Source organism: Capricornis sumatraensis, chromosome 4 (genome assembly GCF_032405125.1).
Source record: "Capricornis sumatraensis isolate serow.1 chromosome 4, serow.2, whole genome shotgun sequence".
Classification (NCBI taxonomy): Eukaryota; Metazoa; Chordata; class Mammalia; order Artiodactyla; family Bovidae; genus Capricornis; species Capricornis sumatraensis.
In genome coordinates, this window is record NC_091072.1 from 8,860,489 (window position 1) to 8,880,295 (window position 19,807).

The following is a 19,807-nucleotide window of genomic DNA, read 5'->3' on the forward strand; positions in this document are numbered from 1 at the left end:
AATAGAGAGATAATGGTCTCTATTCAATTATTAAGAGTACTATGACGAGCCCTATGTGACATATCCTGTGTAGCATCTGCCCTGTTGCCTTGGTAGTAAAGAGAAAATAGCACCGGGAAGGCAAAGGCAGTTGCCAACGTGCTTTTCAGTGGTAACCACTAAGTACCCTGTTGAAAGGAGCTTAAGAGCATCTTAAAGGACAGAGCCTGCCTTCCTGTTGTCAAGTTGTGAAAAACAGCAACCTTCAGGGGCTAGTTGGTGGGCTGGGTGGTAGTTTAATTGGGTTTGATTGCCTTGAAACGTTTTGGCTCCAGGAAGAGAGAGAGGAAACCTTTTCAGTCAGCATTTGGCTGTCAGGGCCTGAATGGAAGGGGTGAGAAGTTGGTTCCACCGCAGAGGATCCCCAAGGGCTGCACTGCCTCGGGCTGAGCACGCAGGGCAGCCGGGGAGGCTTAGCACCTGTGGCCTGGACCTCCCTTCGCCTGGTTTGGAAGTGGGTGTCCCCGAAGTCACAGTGATGATTCCAGAGAACTCAACTGGGGAGCCTGGGATTAAAGTCAACCTTAGTCTGTGCATTTCCCTAACCCTCTGGGAAGGACAGTGTCAATCACCTCTTATTAAACCTTTAATGTAATGAAACGGAAACAGACTTACAGACACATAGAGCAAGATAGTGGTTAGCAGTGCAGGTAGGGGCTTAGGAGATACAAACTCCTATGTATAAAATAAATACAAGGATATATTGTACAGCACAGGGAAATAGAGCTAATATTTCATAATGACTCTAAATGGAGAATAATCTATGAAAATGTTGACTCAGTATGCTGTATATCCGAAACTAATATAATTACTCAACTACACTCAACGAAAAAATAAAACAAAAAAACTTTGGGGGCCTGGGTTCATAGAAACAGTGGTCTAACATTCTGCATTAAACATGCCTTAGAGCAGTGGCTAGGGTCTTTTCTGATTATAGAGAATGGCCACATTCATAGACAGGTCCTAGTTGCACTCAGATTTCCAGGATTGAACAATTCTTTCTGGAAAATTCTGAATTTCGTGTTTCTCACAAACCCTAAACACACCTTCGGCTCATTGAATCAAGCAAAACTCAGAGCAACTGCCTCTACTCTGCCCCGCATACCAGCCAGAGCATCGTATCACTGTTCGGTGACTTTGGGTAAATTACTTAATGTCTTCATGCCTTAGCTTTGTCTTCTGTGCAATGGGGACAATGATGGAAGCTACCTCATGGAGTGGTTGTTAAGGATAAAAGATGTTAAGACAAGTGAAATGCTTAGAATTGTGCCTGGCTTGTAAACTTCAGCTATCATTATTTTTGAATCATGTCTTTCTCCTGCCTTTCATCATCCCCATATCGAATTGTCATGATGGTGAAGTATCACGGCCATGGAGCATGGAAGGGGTCACCCAGCGTCACCTTCCCAAGCCCCAGTTCCTAGTGGATGTCTCTGCCAAGCTGGGAAAGCCTTGCTACCCAGGCTGGACAAACTCAGGGGCAAAGGCCACTCTGGAATCCTTCAGGCAAGTCTCCATGTAGCTAACAATGGGCCACCCCCTCCTGGCTCTGTCTCTTTAGGGAGAACTGTTCACATAAAGCCCAGCCATGCAGGGCTGTCAAGGCTGACGCTTGACCGTCCTTCAGAAACTCTGGTACGACGGGTTTCATTACTGATAGACAAGCCTGTTGCACTGCTTGAAAGAAAACAAGGGTTTCCGTGTTAGCATGTGCGCCTGAGAAGTGAGTGCGGTTGCACAGTTTCTCCAGCGTGTCCACCTCTCCTCCTCACCCCCCCAGGTTGCAGGGCAGATTCCTGCGATGTGAGGAAGCACTGGGGATAGTTTAGTTAATGGGACCATCCGACAGGACATCACATTGCATCGCACGTGTGTTTTCAGAAACGTGCAGTTTCCGCCCCAGGTCTGGGCTCTGCACTCAGCAGTCAGGCAACATGATCTGAATGTAGCTAGCACCTCACACCATGGAGAAAGTGAAGTGTGATGTTCTGATGGGGGCCAGTTCACTTGCTGATGGGGGATTCTCTTGGAATGATACCGACGCCTCTCATGACATCTCACGCCCCCTCCCAGCCTCCACAGAGAGATGTGAACTGTTGCAGACCTGAGGAGCTGGAGTGGCTCTGTGGGGCCCGGACTGGCAATTTAGAGCTGATGGAGATTGTGGGGGAAGGGCTGGGAGCCACAGGCTGGGGTGGGGGACTCTTGTCTGCAATGCAGCCCCCCTAAGGACCGTAACCTCCCCACTCAGAAAACCACAGTGGTCCCTAGGCTGTATCCACAGGCACCATTGTGGCTTACAGGGAAATGAACAATTGGGTCAAATAGCCCTGGACATCTGATTATTTTTTCACTGATGTGACATTTACAAATCTGAACTGATCAATTCAGATTCCAATTTGGCTAACGTTCCTGGAGCCTCTGGTGTGTGGGCAGAATCATGCTAACACTCACGTCTTGTTTTGACCCGGCCTGGCCAAAGCTCCCGTTTGGTTGAGACACGTACTGAGAGATGCTTCCATGCTGGGCACAGGGGCTCTGAGATGCACAGAAGAAGATGCCTCATTGCTTCTTTACTGCCCTGTCCGGTGGCCCCAGGGCTGCTCAGCAGAAGCACTTCCTTGTTCTCAAGGCAGTTCATCCTTTAGGAGTTCCGGGTCTATGTCTTACCCCAAAAGAGAAATGGATAGTGACGCTGAAACTTGTTATTGAACATCAAACATTCTGTTCTCTTTGTTTGGCTATTTGATGAGAAACTGATGTTGGCTTCTCACTATTGGGGAAATAATCTCGTTCCCTGCAGACACGCCCCTCGAGCCCCCTCCCCACCTTCTCTCCAGCACAGGGCAGGATTTCCAGGGTGGGGACTGGGCACAGAGACCCTTTCAAGGGTCAGGGTGTTTTTTTTTTTGCTTCCTCCTGTTGGCAAGCTTGGCTGTGGGCTCACAGGACTAAGGGGCAGGGGGAGAGGGGGTTTCCAGTTCTGATCTGAAAACCAGAAGAGAGGGAGGTGACTGATACATATAAAGGCAGGCTGATTTTTCACACTGAGAGGGGGTATATTTTTAAAATCTCAATACTGAAACACAGACCCAGCAGGCAACTCAAGGCTTCATGGTGAGTGGGCAGCTTCCACAAGGTCAGGTCCCAGAGGGGCCTGTGATGGACAGTTGGTCTCTAGTTCCAGCACGGACGGGAACCCCTGTGTGTAGGTGAAGGGAAAATCCTAGGTTCAGCTGCGCACTCCCCGCCTCCCCGCTGCGAGCTCGGGTTTAAGGCTGGCCCTCCCTGGAATCCATGTAGCACCTTCTCGTAGGTTTAAAAATAGACTCCAGGCCTGCCAACCCTCTTAAAAGGAACATGATGAGCGGTGTGCCAGCATCGTAGGACCTGACACCCGGCTCCCATCAGCTCCCTAAATAGACCCCGGGCTCTGGGTCCCGCGGCCACTGAACTGACTGCTGGGAACTCCCCACACAAAGTTCAACAGGAGAGCAAGCCGGGCTCTCTTTCCCTCGCCTCTCTCGCCCTCCTCACTTTTGCAGGTCTGAATTTCTCGGTCCACTGGATTTCTCGGTTCATTCAACATGACAGCTGTACCATCTGTTCTGTGAAGTCCCTCCCTAATTAACTGGAGAGGGGGCCAGGGCAGGAGGGTGCAATGCTGTCCACAAGAGGGAAGACATCTCCCCCCCGCCCCCCCGCAGCAGCAACAATGCTCTAGACAGTTCGCAGAGTCCCGGGGTGGCTGACCGCTGCCCCAGGTGCAGATAAGCCAGCCTGCCTTTCTCAGTAAAGGGCGGAGCCCTGGCGCCCACCCTTATCGGCCTTGGACAGAGACTCGGGGCCGGGGCACCTCCCTGAGTGGGTGCGGGGCCCAGCAGATAGAAGAATAGTCGGGGGCAAAGCCAGCCTTGCCGGCAGGGGAGGAGCTGTGGCTCGGAGCAGGGCTCAGGAGCAGGGCTTCAGCTGTACGCATACCCTGAGACCTGGTCCTCCGCTGCAGGGAAAGTGGAAATGGAAAATGATGCAGCGAAAGAAAGCCCAGGAGGTGCAGCTGCTACAGCATCACAGCAGCGTGCTGGGGGTGCTGGGATCCTGTTCCCAGCCATGGCAGTTCTGACCTTGCAGAAGCAGTGACCGGGCCCTAATTTTCCAGTGTAGAAGCCAAATCAGTCATACCCCCTGTCTCAGGGTGGGAGGGGAGGAGGTCACCTTTGACCAAGGCTTTCATGAAGGAAGCTAGAGGGAAGGAAGGAAAAGAGCATCCTTGCCATTCATTGAGGACCTACTTCGTGTCTGGGGTGGTGCTGGGCATTTTTACGTTATTCGCACAATACCTGGGGCAGGGGACAGGGGAAGGTTATTTTCATTTCACCGATGAGGATGCGAATGCTCAGAAAAGTTATTTCCTTTTATCAAAAGTACATGAGCCTGCTAACTTTGAGTATTTTAAAGCTGCCCAGAAAAGCAGATGGTGATCGTGACACTGCCATTCCGGGAGGACCGAGCTTAACTTGATTACAGAGGAGGATTAAAACTGGAGGGACAGGAGCCCCATGAGTCCTCCAGTTCCCTGCAGGGGGAGAGGCGTGGTCACTGCTCCAGGTGTGAGTTGCCAGGAGGGCCATCTCTGGAATCCCAGCTCTGCCCTGAGTCTCAGCTTTGACATCTCTGAAGAGAGGAACCAGCTTGGGTCACAGCTGGCTCCTGTCAGAAGCCGCCTCTTCCTGTTTCCCCCGAAAGGCTTCTGGGGAGGCAGTCATCCAAGGACCCCAAGCACCCGAGATCCTTTGCTTCAGGCTTCTGAGCAAAAGGAAGCATTCTCCCAGTTTGTGGAAGGAGCTAAGGTTCACAGGGGATTCCGTGGCAGGGCGCCTGGGAGCCGTGTCCCTTTCTTCTCTCTGTGCCATCTCTGCCTGGCATAGGTGATGCGGCCCGGAGCACAGAATTCCACAACTCCTCCAGCACCTCATTAGGCTCATCTGCGAGGAACTGCAGAGACAGTTGGTAAAATATTCAGCACGACTGGGAAAAAACTGCACACGCCGTGAACCCAGAAGATGGAACAAGTGGTCCTTACCAAGGAGCCCTCATCTTTTCCTTAGCCCATCAATTCCTTTCTGCTCCTTTGCGTTGGCTGTTTGCTTTGATTTCAGTGACTTTCCTGGGAGATCTCCCAGGCACATTAAAAACCTGTAATAAAACTGAATATGTAAACGCACTACCACGTGTAAAACAGATAGATAGTGGGAAATTGCTATATAGCACAGGGGGCCCAACTCAGCACTCTATGATGACCTAGAGGGGTGGGATGGGGTGGGGTGGGGGGAGGTCCAAGAGGGAGGGGAGAGATATATAAAACATATAGCTGATACACTTTGTTGTAGAGTGGAAACTAACAACACTGTAAAGCAATCATACTCCAATTTTTTTTTTTTTTTAAGACACATTGAGAAGAGCAGCCTTCAGGCATGAAAATGTATAGGAAATGGATGAGCAGCAGTATGATTCCTTGTTGTCTAAGGATGTGGGAGTAATGGAAGGTTGGAGAGGGACAGTCCATTAAGAGGGAAAAATAAGGGCTTATGTTTCTGAATCCCTAGAGCCCAAAGAAACCCTTAAAAGTCATCAAGTTTATCCTGCATTTCTATGTGCTGTATCAAATGATGAGTTTTATGTTTCTCTGCTGCTCCAATGCCCCTGCCCCCCAGCAAGGATTCAGCTCTTTCTGAATAATGAATTCTATTATGCCACATCCCTTAGCACTGGAGGAAAATTCTTCTGTCTGATCTAACCTTCCTCACATCAATTTAACCCCATGATTGACAGTTTCCTTATGACCCATGGAAATATTCATACATCGGTCAGCAAGCATTTATTTGGCACAACCACCCAGCTCTGTGTGGAGTGAGGGAGAGGGGCTGGGCATACAGGGCACGTTTACCAAGCTGTCTCTACCTGTGGGAAGCTTATAGCTGAGTCATGGCGCCCGCAGCAGCTGGGGAAAGGGCGCCGTATAATTCGTCCCACTCTGGGATCTGGGTTCTAGTGCTGGAGGGGGTTGCATACATCTTAAGAGCCATCTTCTCGAGCCTTCTGTCTTTTTTTATTTTTTGGCCGTGTGGCATGTGGGATCTCAGTTCCACGACTGGAGATGGAACCACTGCCCCCAGCATTGGAAGCACAGAGTCTTAGCCACTGGACCACCAGGGAAGCCCCGTGCCTTCTCTTCTTCAGTGTCAGCCACCCCAGGTCCTTTATTGAGTAATGTGCCTGGAGTTGTTTCTTTCTCCTCTTGGGCTTTGTCTGACTCTGCATATCTAAGTTGCAAAAACCTCAACCCTTCCGAGGTCACAACCAACCTCAAGAATTCTTGGAAGTCCTGAGTCCTCAAAGTCCTCTGATAATATCTTGGGCCCTTTCCCATTCTCAGCAGAACCATGGGTTGTATTCTGTTTCTGGTTCCACTCTCTTTTTTGTTTGTGATTGCATTGAATATATAACCCATAGCTTTATGCTGTAAAGAACGCTGGGCTTCGGAGTTAGATTCCCTGGGCATCAGAATTGGTTTGGGAGTTTTTTTGCTATTTAACTTCAAATATTTCACTTGAAGGATCTCAGTTTTTGTGCTCTGGGGAGGAATTGGGCGGTTGGCAATGACACATACACACTATTGATACTAGGTATACAATAAATAACTAATGAAAACATACTGTTGCACACAGGGAACTCTACTAAATGCTCTGTGGTGAGCTGAATGGGAAGGAAATTCAAAAGGGAGGAAATATACCTATATGTATGGCTGATTCATATTGCTGTACAGCAGAAATTAACACAACATCATAAAACAACTCTACTCCAATAAAAATAATTTTTAAAAATAGATGTGCTGTTTAGAAAAAAGCTCAGTAATAAGATGACAAACAACCCAGTTAAAAAAATGGGCGAAACATTTGAATGGACATATCACTGAAGACAATATGTGGATAGCAAGAAAGCCCCTGAAAAGATGTCTAGCGTCATTAGTTATTGCTGCTGCTGCTGCCGCCGCCAAGTCACTTCAGTCATGTCTGACTGTGTGTGACCCCATAGACGGCAGCCCACCAGGCTCCCCTGTCCCTGGGATTCTCCAGGCAAGAACACTGGAGTGGGTTGCCATTTCCTTCTCCAATGCATGAAAGTGAAGAGTGAAAGGGAAGTCCCTCAGTCGTGTCCGACTCTTAGCGACCCCATGGACTGCAGCCCACCAGGCTCCTCTGTCCATGGGATTTTCCAGGCAAGAGTACTGGAGTGGGGTGCCATTGCCTTCTCCAACAATGAAATACTACTACACATCAATTAGAATGTCTAAATTGGGACTGACCATACCAAGTTGGGGCTTCCATGTCCTAGCTATTGTAAATAGTGCTGCAATCAGCATCGGGGTGGGCTTCCCTCGTGGTTCAGATGGTAAAGAATCCTCCTGCCCATGCAGGAGATTTGGGTTTGATACCTGGGTCGGGAAGATCCCCTGGAGAAGGGAACAGCAACCCACTTCAGTATTCTTGCCTGGGAAAACCCCATGGACAGAGGACCCTGGCAGGCTACAGTCCACGGGGTCACGTATTGGACATGACTGAGCGACTAACTAATACCAAGTATTAGCAAGGATATGGATCAGTGGGAGGGGCTACAAACAGGCAGGAGGAAACTGTTGGAGGTGATCTTGGAGGTTCCTTCTCATGACTGTAGTGATGGTTTTATAAGGCTATGTATGTATAAAAGCTTACCAAGTACATTTAAAATATGTAGTTTATAATGTGTCAATTATACTTCAATACAGCTGTTCAAAATGCTCTGTTTTTCAGTTCATTGTGTGAGTCAATTGTATTTGTGATTTTGAAACAATTATAAGTACTGTTCTTCTTCCATCTGAGTAGGGCATTTCTCTCTCTCTAAATGTTACTGTTGGAACAGCGCTTTGGAATCCCTTGAGATATTGCGCTGGGCTATGATTGGGGCTGTTCCAGTAACCATCATTTATTAATTGAAGCTCGCTGTGTAGAGGCTTTTAGCAAATCTGAGAGGCAGTTTTAAGGGGCACCGGAGCAAAAAACCTGTGAGAGAATGCGTGTTTTTAAAATGTGTTCATTTTTGTGCCTGAAGGAGGGCCTGGGGTGAATCCCCCTCACCCAGGCACCTGTCTTTGGTACAGGGAGGTGATGTTTTCCACCTTGCAGAGGTTGCCTGTCCTCTGGTGGTGATAAGGTTCTTGCAGGCCTGCAGAATTCTGATGCCCTGTCTTCAAATACCAGTGTTGTCACTCACACAGGAGTTCATTGCATTATACACGGCAAGTCACTCTTTTCTGGGATCTTCCTATCCCTCTCTCTTGATCCCTATTTATCCCTTTTACTGGGGACCTTCCCCTAATTGTCGAATAGCTTTGAAGAGGACCTGACTTGTTTTTTTTCAATTGAAATATAGTTGATTCACAATATTAGTGTTCAGTTTCAAGTGTGCAACATAGTGATTCAGAATGTTTACAGATTGTACTCCATTTAAAGTTATTATAAAATATTGGCTATAGTCCCTGCACCGCACATTACACCCTTATATCTTGTTTATATAACACCTAGTGGATTGTATCTCTTAATTTTCTCCCCTATCCCCTATCTTCCCCCTCACCGACCTCTCTCCCCACTAGTTTTCTGTATCTGTGAAGCTATTTCTCTTTTCTTATATTCATTTGTTTGTTTTACTGTTTAGATTCCACATATAAGTGAAAATGCATGGCTATTTGTCTTTCTCTGTCTGACTTAATTTCGCTAAGTGTAACACCTTCCAGGTCAATCCACACAGTTGCCAATGGCAAACTTTCATTCTTTTAATGGCTGAGTAATATTCCATTACCAGCTTCCTTAGTTGCTCAGTCATCAAGCATCCACTTGCCAGCGCAGGGGATGCGGGTTCAATCCCTGGATTGGGAAGATCCCCAGGAAAGGGAAATGACAACCCATTCCAGTATTCTTGCCTGGGAAATCCCATAGACAGAAGAGGCTGCCAGGCTACAGTCCACGGGGTCATAATAAGTCAGACACGACTTAGTGAGCACATAACTCTTGCCTGGAGAATCCCATGGAAGGAGGAGCCTGGTAGGCTGCAGTCCACAGGGTCGCTAGAAGTCGGACATGACTTAGCGACATCACTTTCACTTTTCACTTTCATGGATTGGAGAAGGAAATGGCAGCCCACTCCAGTGTTCTTGCCTGGAGAATCCCAGGGACAGGGGAGCCTGGTGGGCTGCCGTCTACGGGGTCGCACAGAGTCGGACGCGACTGAAGCAACTTAGCAGCAGCAGCAGCAGCTACAATATTCCATTGTATATACCACATCTTCTTTACCCATTCCTCTGTTGATGGACACATAGGTTGCTTTCGTGTCTTAAAAGAAAGTGAAGTCACTCAGTCGTGTCCGACTCTGTGACTGTATGGACTGTAGCCCGTCAGGCTCCTCCATCCTTGGGATTTTCCAGGCAAGAATACTGGAGTGGGTTGGCTGTCTTGGCTGTCGTAAATAGTGCCACTATGAATGCATTTTTTCGAATTAGCGGTTCTATTTTCTTGGGCTAAATACCCAGGAGTGGGATTGCTGGATCATATGATAGTTCTATTTTTAGTTTTTTGAAGAACCTCCAGACCGTTTTCCACAGTGGCTGCACCAATTTGCAAGAGCACCTTACCTTGGAAAACAGTCAGTTTTTCTAACCTCAGAGCATCTCGCGTGGTGTCCCCTCCTGGCACTGTGCTCACTTGCATTGGGGATCTTGCCAGTGCTGCTAACAGAAGGGCTTTGGGGTCGGCTGGACCCTCTGTTTGCTAGTAGTAACCTCGGGCCTGACCTTAACCTCTCTGGGCGCAGCTTGTCTACCCATACAATTCCAACAGCATCTTCTGGCTCAAGAGGTGGCTGCGAGGGTTAAATGAGGTAATGGCCATATGTCCTTCACCTCACAGTTAGTTAACGGGGGTTGATGCCTCCCAAACACGCGGCCCTCCCTCCTGTGCCCCTGCTTCGGGGCGGGAGGGGTGGGGAAAGATCCTATGCTGTCTGGACTGCTCTTTGCAGAAAGCGTGAAGCTGGGCTCACGAGACAAAACACGCATGGTGGAGCAAGCCGTGTCGCCAGCGGCCGTGACAGCTCCCGGGGTGCTTCTGCGGGCATCGCTCAGAGTAATTCCTGGTGTCACCCCCATCTCCCCGACATGCCTTTGACATCGCCCCCCGTCCCCGCCCCGGAATGACCTCGGGAGAAGGGGAGGATGGTCCGGGAGCAGAATCTGGGCACTTTCTCCGGCCCTAGGTGACAATGCCCTAAACCCAGCGTCAGCCTGGAAGGATGAAGGAAGACGTAGTAACAGAGTCTGGCCTCGCGGCTTCCCTCCGCCGCTGCGCGCTCTCGGCTGGAGTTGAAATCTCGGGACACACGCGGGGCGAGAGCTGGAAACGCGCAAGGCGGCGATGGGCATAAATAGACTCTGCTGAGCTCACCCTGGCCGGCCCCGCCGGCCCCGCGGCCCATTCACCTGGGCGGCCGGGGAGGCAGGAGGCAGGGCGGCAACGCCATGCAGCTGGGAGCGCCTCACCTCCATTGGACGTGGGTGCCGCCCCCCCAGCCGCCGCAGGACGCTGACCCCCGCCGGCCGCCCGCCCCGGCCGCTAGGCCAGCGCGCCCGCCGCAGCCTCCCCGCGCCCGCGCCGCGGGGCTCGGCCGCAGGCGCCTCGTCTCCGGAGCCCGCTTCGCGTGAACTTGCCCAGCAGACGCGAGGATGGGGGACACAGTGAAGAGACCCCTCTAGGGGCTGGCGGGCGGGCCGGGGCCGGGGGCCCGGGGGCCCGGGGGCCCGGGGGCCGGAGCCCCGCCGGGCCCCGCCGAGCGGCCGGCGCCGGTATTTTTAGCCCGATGCCAGGGAACTTGCTGGCGCTCCGCGCGCCGCCGAGCAGATAACGGGGGAGGGGAGCCGCGCGCGGGCTCGGGTTTCCGCGCGGGCGCCGGACGATGGCAGCGCGACAGGGCAGGTCGGGTCCGGACGCCGCGGTGAGTGCCTGGCCGCCGCGCCCGCGCGGGGTCCCCGCCGCCGCCGCGCCCCCAGCCGCGGGCTCGCCGGGCGCCAACTTTCGGGGCACGGGAGCGGGCGCGGGCGGGGCCGCGCGCCGGCCGCCCTTCTGCTGCCTCACGCCCGCGGGCGCCGAGGCTTCCAGCCGGAGCCGGAGGAAAATTCCTCTGACCGGAGGCCACCGCCGCGGAGGGGCTGGTGCGGGACGCGTGCCCGGCGGGCAGGCGGGCGGGCAAAGCGGGGCGCACGGGCTGGCGCGCGGAGGTGCCCGGAGGAGAATCCCGCCGGGCCGGCTCTGCGGTTGGGCGAGGAGGACGGGGTGGGCACCCGGCTGCCCCTCGCGGGAACCCCCTCGGACCCGCTGGGATGCCCCGGGCTTGGCCTTGGCTGGAGAAGGGCCGCCTCTCTAGCCTGCGGCGCGCCTGACCCTTAGACCTCAGGAACGCGAGCGACCGGACGTCCAGAAGCAGCGGGAAATGAATGGGGGGAGAGGGAGCTGGCCTCCTGTCATTTGTCATCCTCATCCTCCCCCCGGAGAGCTATGTGCTGTCCCCATTTTAGCAGTGGGAACGTTGAGGTTGGGAACTTGTCCGAGGCACAGCATCAGGTGGCAGAGCGGGGCTCCCCGCCGGCGCTGCCCACCGTCAGGGTCTGCGGGTGGCTCTTCTCCCTTCCGGCATCGCCCAGCCTCCGAGCCCGCTGCTGGAAGAGCGCAGAAAGGGGACGGCTGGTTTCCCCCAGGCCTCGCACCGGGGTGGATAGCTTCAAAAAGGACCCTAGGGTTTCCAGCTTCCGCGCCTCGTTTCGTCAGTGACACCTTTAACAGTTCAATTTTCCAGAGAGAAAAAGGAAAGAGACCCAATGAAAACGCACCCTGGGGCCGCAGGGGTTCACGGCTGCTTCTCTGTGGTCAGTGGGCTTGAGGCAGGACCCAGGCAGGTGTGCGCCTGCGGGCGCTGCGCCTTCCTTTTGGAGGCCCCACCTGGACGGCCAGGAGCGCTGAGTCCCAAGGGCGCTCGGAACTGGAGGGCTAGCCGGAGGCGCAGGCCCTGCTCTGCTTGGCCTCCTGGTAGAGCCGCAGCCCCCTAGGACAGGGTCCAGAGCCCGGACCGGGAGATCCAACCTGACTCTGGCCAACTAACTGCCTTTTGCCCAGACAGGACCCTTTGGGAAGGAGATCGCGTCTTACCGCTGTTTACAGAAACTGATAAGATCTCAGTTTCCAGTCATCGTTTTAGATGAGAATTTTGCACTGAAAGACCTTGAAAAAGTCATGATTCGTCCTGGGAACGCTCAGGTCCTCTCAAGCTCCACACAAGGCCTGCGGAGACCATGGGTTCTCCCTGCTGCCTGGTCTAAACCTCAGCTTCGCTCTGGTGTTGGGCTCTGGTCTTGGGGAGCCTCTCCCACCCCTAGATGCAATCTCCCCCCCAACTCCCCCCACCCCCACCCCCGGTTACCAGGCTTGCTGACATTTGGCAGCTGGCTTCTGGCTCTCCCTCCTGGAGACACTGGAGCCCCCTGGGCTACTATCTATTGCTATATTCGTATGGCCCCACTCAGGAAGTGCAAGTTTAATAATAGTCTGGGTGTCTCAGGTAACCAAGGGCTTACCTCCCTTTTCCGAAGAGCAGTCCTGATGGGAACCTGACTCCCAGGAGGAATCCTGGGCCCTTTCTTCCCTTCTACTTCCTTCCTCCAGAGGGGAGGGCTGAAGTGGGCACAGTCTCTGAGCGTGGGCAGAAGGCTCCCCACATCCAGCCAGAGCTGAGCTGGAGAGGAATCTCTGGGCAGTGAGGAAGCACTGCTGAAAGTTACGTCCTGACCCGGCCAGGATTCGCTGTGTGACCTCGGACAAAGTGCTTAACCTCTCTGTGCCTCGTTTAGCTCCTCCGAGCCTGCTGCCGGAGGAGCGCAGAAAGGGGATGGCTGGTTTCCCCCAGGCCTCGCACCGGGGTGGATAGCTTCAAAAAGGACCCTGGGGAAACAAGAAGTACCTGCCTCCAGAAACTACTGGGGGTAGTCAATGAATCTGTTGGTGGAGTAGGCTTAACACAGAGGAAGGGCTTCATGAAGGTAACTCCTGTTGTGATGGAAGGAAGCTCAGGGACATCATGTGAGTTGACCTGTAGGGATGGGGGTGGGGACACCATGAGATGTGTGTGTCCCCTCCTGCCCTCAGTGCTGGTGGTTCTCTCATGGGAAAAATTAGATCTCAATAAAGCTCAAGATGAGGACGGAGCAGAGGTGCGCGCAGGAAGCCTTGGTGGGGTGATCAGAGGGGTGACAGCTCTCGGGGGTGATGCAGAGGTTAGGGGCATCATGGATTGACTTTTCTGGATGCAGAGAACAGCCTTCTTTAGCCCCTCTGGTCTCTCCACTCAGAGGCTGCCCTGCAGGGACAAGCGCTCAGGAAGGGCCAGGGACTCTGCTCCGGTCTGTCCGACCACTGAGGCAGTCTGGTGCATATTTGCCACTGTTGTTTTTCTGGTTGGTGTTTACTCATGTGAATAGTCTAAAATGGAGCCTATTGGAGTCTTTTGACTTTCCACCCTATTGGATTATAGACTGTTCCTAGATGCACCAGGAAGCGGTTCCCAGGACATGTCACTGAGTTGGAGGTAATTGAATTAGCGGGTCAGCAGAATGAGCTGGCAAGAGGTGGTCTCATACTCCAAAGTGGGTCATTTGCTGTGCAACTCAGATAGTCCCTGGCACCCAGGGGGTGCCCACTGCATGCCGGTTGAATGGGTCACTTTCTAACTCTGTCACGTTGCGCTTCAAATCTTGAGGGCAGGGACCCACATGCAGAATTTTTACTCTTTCCGTCTTTGCCCTGGCAGGATCCTGGACTTGCAACAGGACCTCGGGAAGTACTTGTAGGGTTAACTGAGGGGGTACCCAATGGAATGACACCATTATTACCTGCAATCCACCTGTAAGATACCCCCAGGATCCTGCTTGGGTCCTGACTACCCTGTGCCCAGAGAAGACCAGAGAGACTTAGCAATTGAACCTCACCTCTGATTATCTAGGTGACCTTAGCCAGTCACTTCCTTTTTGCCATCAGTTTTATCATCAGAGAAGGGAAGGACTGGGACTAGATGATTCCTTTCTAGGGGCCTGTCTTGACCTCTACGCAGTGGCCAGGGTCAGAGCAGAGACCTGCCGGGTCCCTTTCTCTGCTGTGGGTTCACTGCTTAATTAGAAAAGGCATGGGCCCCTCCTAGCCGCTACATCTGTCAGGGCTTTCTGGTCACCCTCAGGTTTGAAATTGCAGAGAATGCACCTCGGGATCAAAGGCAGTAGGAAGGTGTCGGCTTGGTTCAGGGAGTCGTGGTGGCCTGAATCCCCGAGTATTAACTAACGCAGAACCTGAGCAAACTCTTCACCTCCCCCCAACTTCTAAAATGGACGTCATCATTACACCAACCTCAACAATCCAGTTTGTGATCAGGATTAAAAGATAGAATGTTGGTCATATATTGAATTGGCCAAAATGTTCATTCGGATTTTTCCTTAACAGCTTGCAGAAAAACTCAAACTTTTGGGCCAGCCCAATACTTGCCCAGTCACTGGTATAAATATTATAATTTCACCGTTCAATTATATACACAACAGAAAGTATTCAGCCTTCCTCAGCCTAGTCTAGGTCGGGCTTCCCCTGCCCTCTCTCTGCTTGTCTGTCTGTTGTAAATATTCTCCTTTGCTGCCTAGATTCACTGTTTTGAACAGTGACAGTGCCATTAGCTGGCGTTGCATCTGTTTTTATCCACCATGCTTAGTATGCTGCAGAAGATGGTCTGGGCAGGTGGGAGATGTGTTTCTAGTACTCTCATTTTCCGGAAGTAGTATACTGTATTTTTCTAAACAAACAGCTGAGTCCACACAGGCCTTCTGAACCAGCAGGCACAGACATTTTTCGAGGGACTAAACCTTGAGCCTGATTTCTCTGGGAATCCAGCTCATAGGGAACCCATGGATTGGTCCTCATTTCTGAAATACTTCCTCCTTTACAGATGCCTTGCCAAGAAGCCTGGGGACACTAGGTGCCCTGTGTTTTAGGTCAAGGGATGTCTTGGCCTAGCAAACGATTCATGCTTTGAGGGATTCAAAAGAGAGAAGATTTGGTCCCTGACCCAAGAAGCAAATAATTTGCCCATGGGAAACAAGACTTGAATAAAAGAGGAGAGTCTACTGAAAATGCACTTTAAGAAATCAAGCTCTTGTTCCTAGATTTAAAGATGGTAAAGATTGAGTGTCCAAGGTTGGCATCACAGAGGACACAGGGCCTGAGTGGGCTGTGAAGACTGGGTTTAACAAACGAGAGCGCGTCAGAGTGTGGGCCTGCTGGGAGGCAGGATGGGAATGCCGGGGAGCGGGGTAGGGGAGGACGGGGAGGAACCCGCCCTCTTGCTGTGCTGGGGGTGTGGGATGCATGTATGTCATGAACCGGCAAACTCAGGGCTTGGCTTGGAGCTAATGTCCCGGGACCCTCGCGGGCCTGGAGTCGGGGAGGACTGGCAGGACATCAGGGTTTTAGGAAGAGCAGCGGGGTCGAGTGGAGAAGTATCAGCCAGGAGTCTTGGAGCGGGACTGGAGGGCTGAGATGGCTGGGAGCAGCCCTCGGGGGTGAAGGTCTGTAAGGCTGGAGACTCTTTTTTTGCCTTGGATTAGCTGTTTGATTGGCAAAGGTGTGCAGCTCCGCTCTGGTTTAATCGCAGGATGTTGAAGTTGTTGGCTGTAGATTTTGAATCTTCCATGGTTAGGGACCATCATCTGCTCTAACAAACTGTTGCAAACTTGGTGGCTTAAAACCAGGAGAAGCTTCTCTCACAGTCTGGAGGCCAGAGGTCTGAACTCAAGGTGTGGGCAGGGCTGAGCTCCCTCTGGAGGTGCCAGCGGAGATTCTGCGCTTCTAGCTCCTGCTGGTTGCCAGCTTTCTTGGCTTGTGGCCGCATCACTCCTATCTCTGCCTACATCTTGTGTGTGTGTGTGTGTGTGCGCGTGCGTGTCCACGTGCGTGTTTTTCTGTCTTCTATAAGGACACTTATCATTAGATTTTGGGCTGGCTTCCTGGGTGGCACTGGTGGTAAAGAACTTGCTTGCAAATGCAGGAGACCCAAGAAATGTAAGTTCAGTCCTTGGGTCAGGAAGAGCCCCTGGAGGAGGAAATGGTAACCCACTCCAGTATTCTTGCCTGGGGAATCCCAGGGACAGAGACGCCTGCAAAGAGTAGGACTAGAGGTGGCAAAGAGTAGGACACGAATGAAGTGCCTTAGCACAAAAGCTTACAGGGTATCGAGGGCATGCATCTCAAGACCTATAACACCATTACATCCACAAAGACACTTTCCACTGAGGGCACATGCTGGGGTTCCAGGGGTTGGGGTACAGACCTACCTTGGGCACCACCCGTCAGCCCACGACAGCACGTTCTCGGACGAGGGGAGTGTGAAACAGGGAGACACAGCCCCCCCGGATGGATCTTCTGGAGGAGCGGCGCAACCCCCCCAAACCTAAACACTCCCCTTCACTCGCGGCCTGTCCTGTGACAGCCCTCACCTGTTACACTCACCCCGAGTGCCCACCACGTGCAAGCTGTGCTCAGTGCTCGCGCTGATGTAATCATTATCATCACAGATAATCTGTGATATTTCCATTCAGTTTCACAGCCAGGGTATGGGACAAGCCTTGCCCTCCCCTCACAGATAAGAACGCAGGCCTGGAGGTACCTGCAGACCGTAGGAGCCCCTAGATGTGGGGGAGCTACTCGGAGCCCCCTGCACTTGTCTGCCACGCTAGACCTTATGTCTAGCACCTCCTTTTCCGCTCTCTCACCCCTTCTCCCTTTCTGACTGTCATTCATCCCTAACACGAGCCGGCATCCTGGGCAGGGCCCGCTTGCGTCTGTAGGGGGCTGACCCTCAGCCTACGGACCCTAAGTGCTTTACTCTCGTTCTGGAAGACTGGCTAGGGGCACCTGCCAAGTCAAGGGGCAGGGCCAGGCTGTCGCTGCGCCTCTTCCCCACTCTGTGACCCTGCACAAGTCACTTGGGCTCTCTGGGCCTCAGTTCCTGCATCTGTGAAATGGGGATGGCAGGAGTACTTACCTCCTGGGGATGTCTTTAATGGCTAAATGCATCTCTCTCCCCACCGCCCCCACCGCTCCCCCCGTGTAAATGCATATTATAGTCAAGTGCTGATAATGGTTCTCGGCATGTAGTAAGTGCTGTGTGCTGTTTATGTGAAAACAAAACCCGCACAACAGCACCAAAGTGGTTGTGTTTGGTTCCCGCGGAGTCTCTCCCTTGTCTCAGTGGGTGGGGCCGGGTGATGGGGGCTGGGTGGTGGGGGCCGGGCTCCTGAGTGGGAGGGTGGAGTCCACGGAGGGCCCAAGGCAGGGAGACGCCAGGCCTGCTGAGACGTCTCCTGGGTGGAACGGAACCCTCTAGAAGGCAGCCCCTCCTGGGTCCCTTATAAATACTTCAGAAGGAAGGCAGGCCGTGCTCTGAAGGCAGCCTCACCCTCAGGCCAAGAGCCGTCTGTCCTGGGGGGCTCCAGACCCGTGCACGCCTGGGGACCATGGTGGGCACTTAACGGGAGGGGGTAGTGGCTGCCGCTGGGACCTCGGTTCTGTGCGCAGCCCTGGGCTCGAGCGGCCCGTGAGCCCCTCAGCACGCAGACCCACTCACAGCTGCTCTCTGTCCTCACAGGCCGATGCTGCTACCAGCTTTCTGAGGGCAGCCAGATCAGGTAACTTGGACAAAGCTTTGGATCACCTGCGGAATGGGGTAGACATTAACACCTGCAACCAGGTAAGTGAGACGCGGGCGGGTGTGTGGTCTCTGAAGAGTGGCTCTTGCCTGGAGCCGTTTCCTGAAGGCTCTGCCTCTATTAACCTTTTTCTCCCGTGTCCTCAAACACCCCCTGGGGCTCCCACCCGCAGAAGGCCCTGCCCCGGGTGTGTGCTGCCCCGCGAAGGCCCAGGGCCCCACGGCGAAGGGCTAGTGCCCCAACAGCGTGGGCCACACCCCATCCACTCCCTGAGGCCTCTCCCTTCAGAAGTGCCCGCTGGTGCCCGCTGCAGTCTTGGACTTTGTGGCCTTTGAAGCAGGGGAGTGGGGCGGAAAGACTTTGAAGGATGCTGTGTCGCGGCGGCATTCATCTCCTTTGTCCGCCGGCGGCCTTTGTGGGTTTGCCACTGAGAAGGAGGTAGTGCTGGGGATTCCCCGGCGGGTGTTGCCGGAGGCTGAGAACCAGGGCAGCTGGAAGGGTTCTCTGGACGTTTCTGGTGCTGAGTGACGGGGCTCTGTGTGGGGAGGAGACTGAAGGTGCGTGGGATGGAGGGGGACAGAGTTGCAGCAGGTGTGGGGCCCGAGGCTGGAGGCACTGCCTGAACCGAGAGGAGCGCGCTCCCTGGGGAAGAGAGGACGGGGTGTGGCCCGGGCTGTGGATCCGATGCCTTTGGTTTCCTTAGTCTGTTTTTGCCAGTCAGTTGAGTTGTTCGGCTCCATGGCCATTCCGTTTCTAACTGAGAAGAAATCTACCCATTCCGGCTTCATAAAAAGCCATCCTAACCATTAAAAAACTGTTTTTGATTGTGGTGAGAAGCACCTCACATAGACTTGACTGTCTTAAGCATTTGTAAGTATACAGTTCAGTGGCCTGAGTTACATCCATAGCCATCACCAATATCCATCCCCAGTTCCTTTTTCATCTCGCAAAACTGAACCTCAGCACCCAGCAAACTAACTCCCCAGCCCCTCATGACCAGCACCCTCCTATCTGTCTCTGGGAATCGCATGGCAGTGAACTCACGCAGAGTTTGGCTTTGCGGACTGCCTTATTTCACCGAGCACGGGCTCCCCCGGGTCTGTCCGTGTGGTGCTGGACTGGGTGACTGTCGCAAACCAGCGGAGGAAACACCCAGGATGCAGCTAAAGTTTTCCACTGGCGGCCCGGGCCCCTCAGCCTCGCCTCCCTCCCCCCTACTCCACTTAAAGTGCACGGGACCACGTGCCGAGATTCCTCTAGGATCCAGCTGGGCTTCTGTGGTCTAGACCCACACGGGGAAGCGCAGAGAGGGTGGGGCAGGGAGTGTGGGATAGAAAACAGAGGTGGGAGGGTGATACGGAGCAGCAGCCATCCAGTGGGCTCCAGAGGGGAGACACGCGTGTGGATGGACTCGGGGTGCACACTGGATGGGGAGAAGCAAGCCCCTGCTTCTGTCATCCCTCCCCCCAAACATCCCCGACCTGAGGCATTCTGGGTGGTTCCAGACAGCATATTAACAAGCAGAGACATTACTTTACCAACAAAGATCCATCTAGTCAAAGCTATGGTTTTTCCAGTAGTCATGTACAGATGTACTTGGACCATAAAGAAGGCTGAGCATCAAAGAGTTGATGCTTTCAAATTGTGGGGTTGGAGAAGACTCTTGAGAGTCCCTTGGACTGCAAGGAGATCCAACCAGTCAATCCTAAAGGAAATCAGTCCTGAATCTTCATTGGAAGGACTGATGCTGAAGCTGAAGCTCCACTACTTTGACCACCTGATGCGAAGAACTGACTCATGGGAAAAGACCCTCTTGCTGGGAAAGATTGAAGGCAGGATAAGGGGACGACAGAGGATGAGATGGTTGCTTGGTGTCACAATCTCAATGGACAT

At 53.0% G+C, this 19,807-nt stretch overlaps 1 protein-coding gene across 1 annotated transcript in view; it reads left to right on the forward strand.

Moving 5' to 3' along the window:
• ANK1 (ankyrin 1) overlaps positions 1-19,807 on the forward strand; it is a 229,429-nt gene that overhangs the window by 115,944 nt on the left and 93,678 nt on the right. Inside the window, exon 2 of the mRNA XM_068970479.1 lies at positions 17,854-17,955. Within this exon, the coding sequence (XP_068826580.1) occupies positions 17,854-17,955 (102 nt within the window). The remainder of the gene's footprint in view (positions 1-17,853; positions 17,956-19,807) is intronic.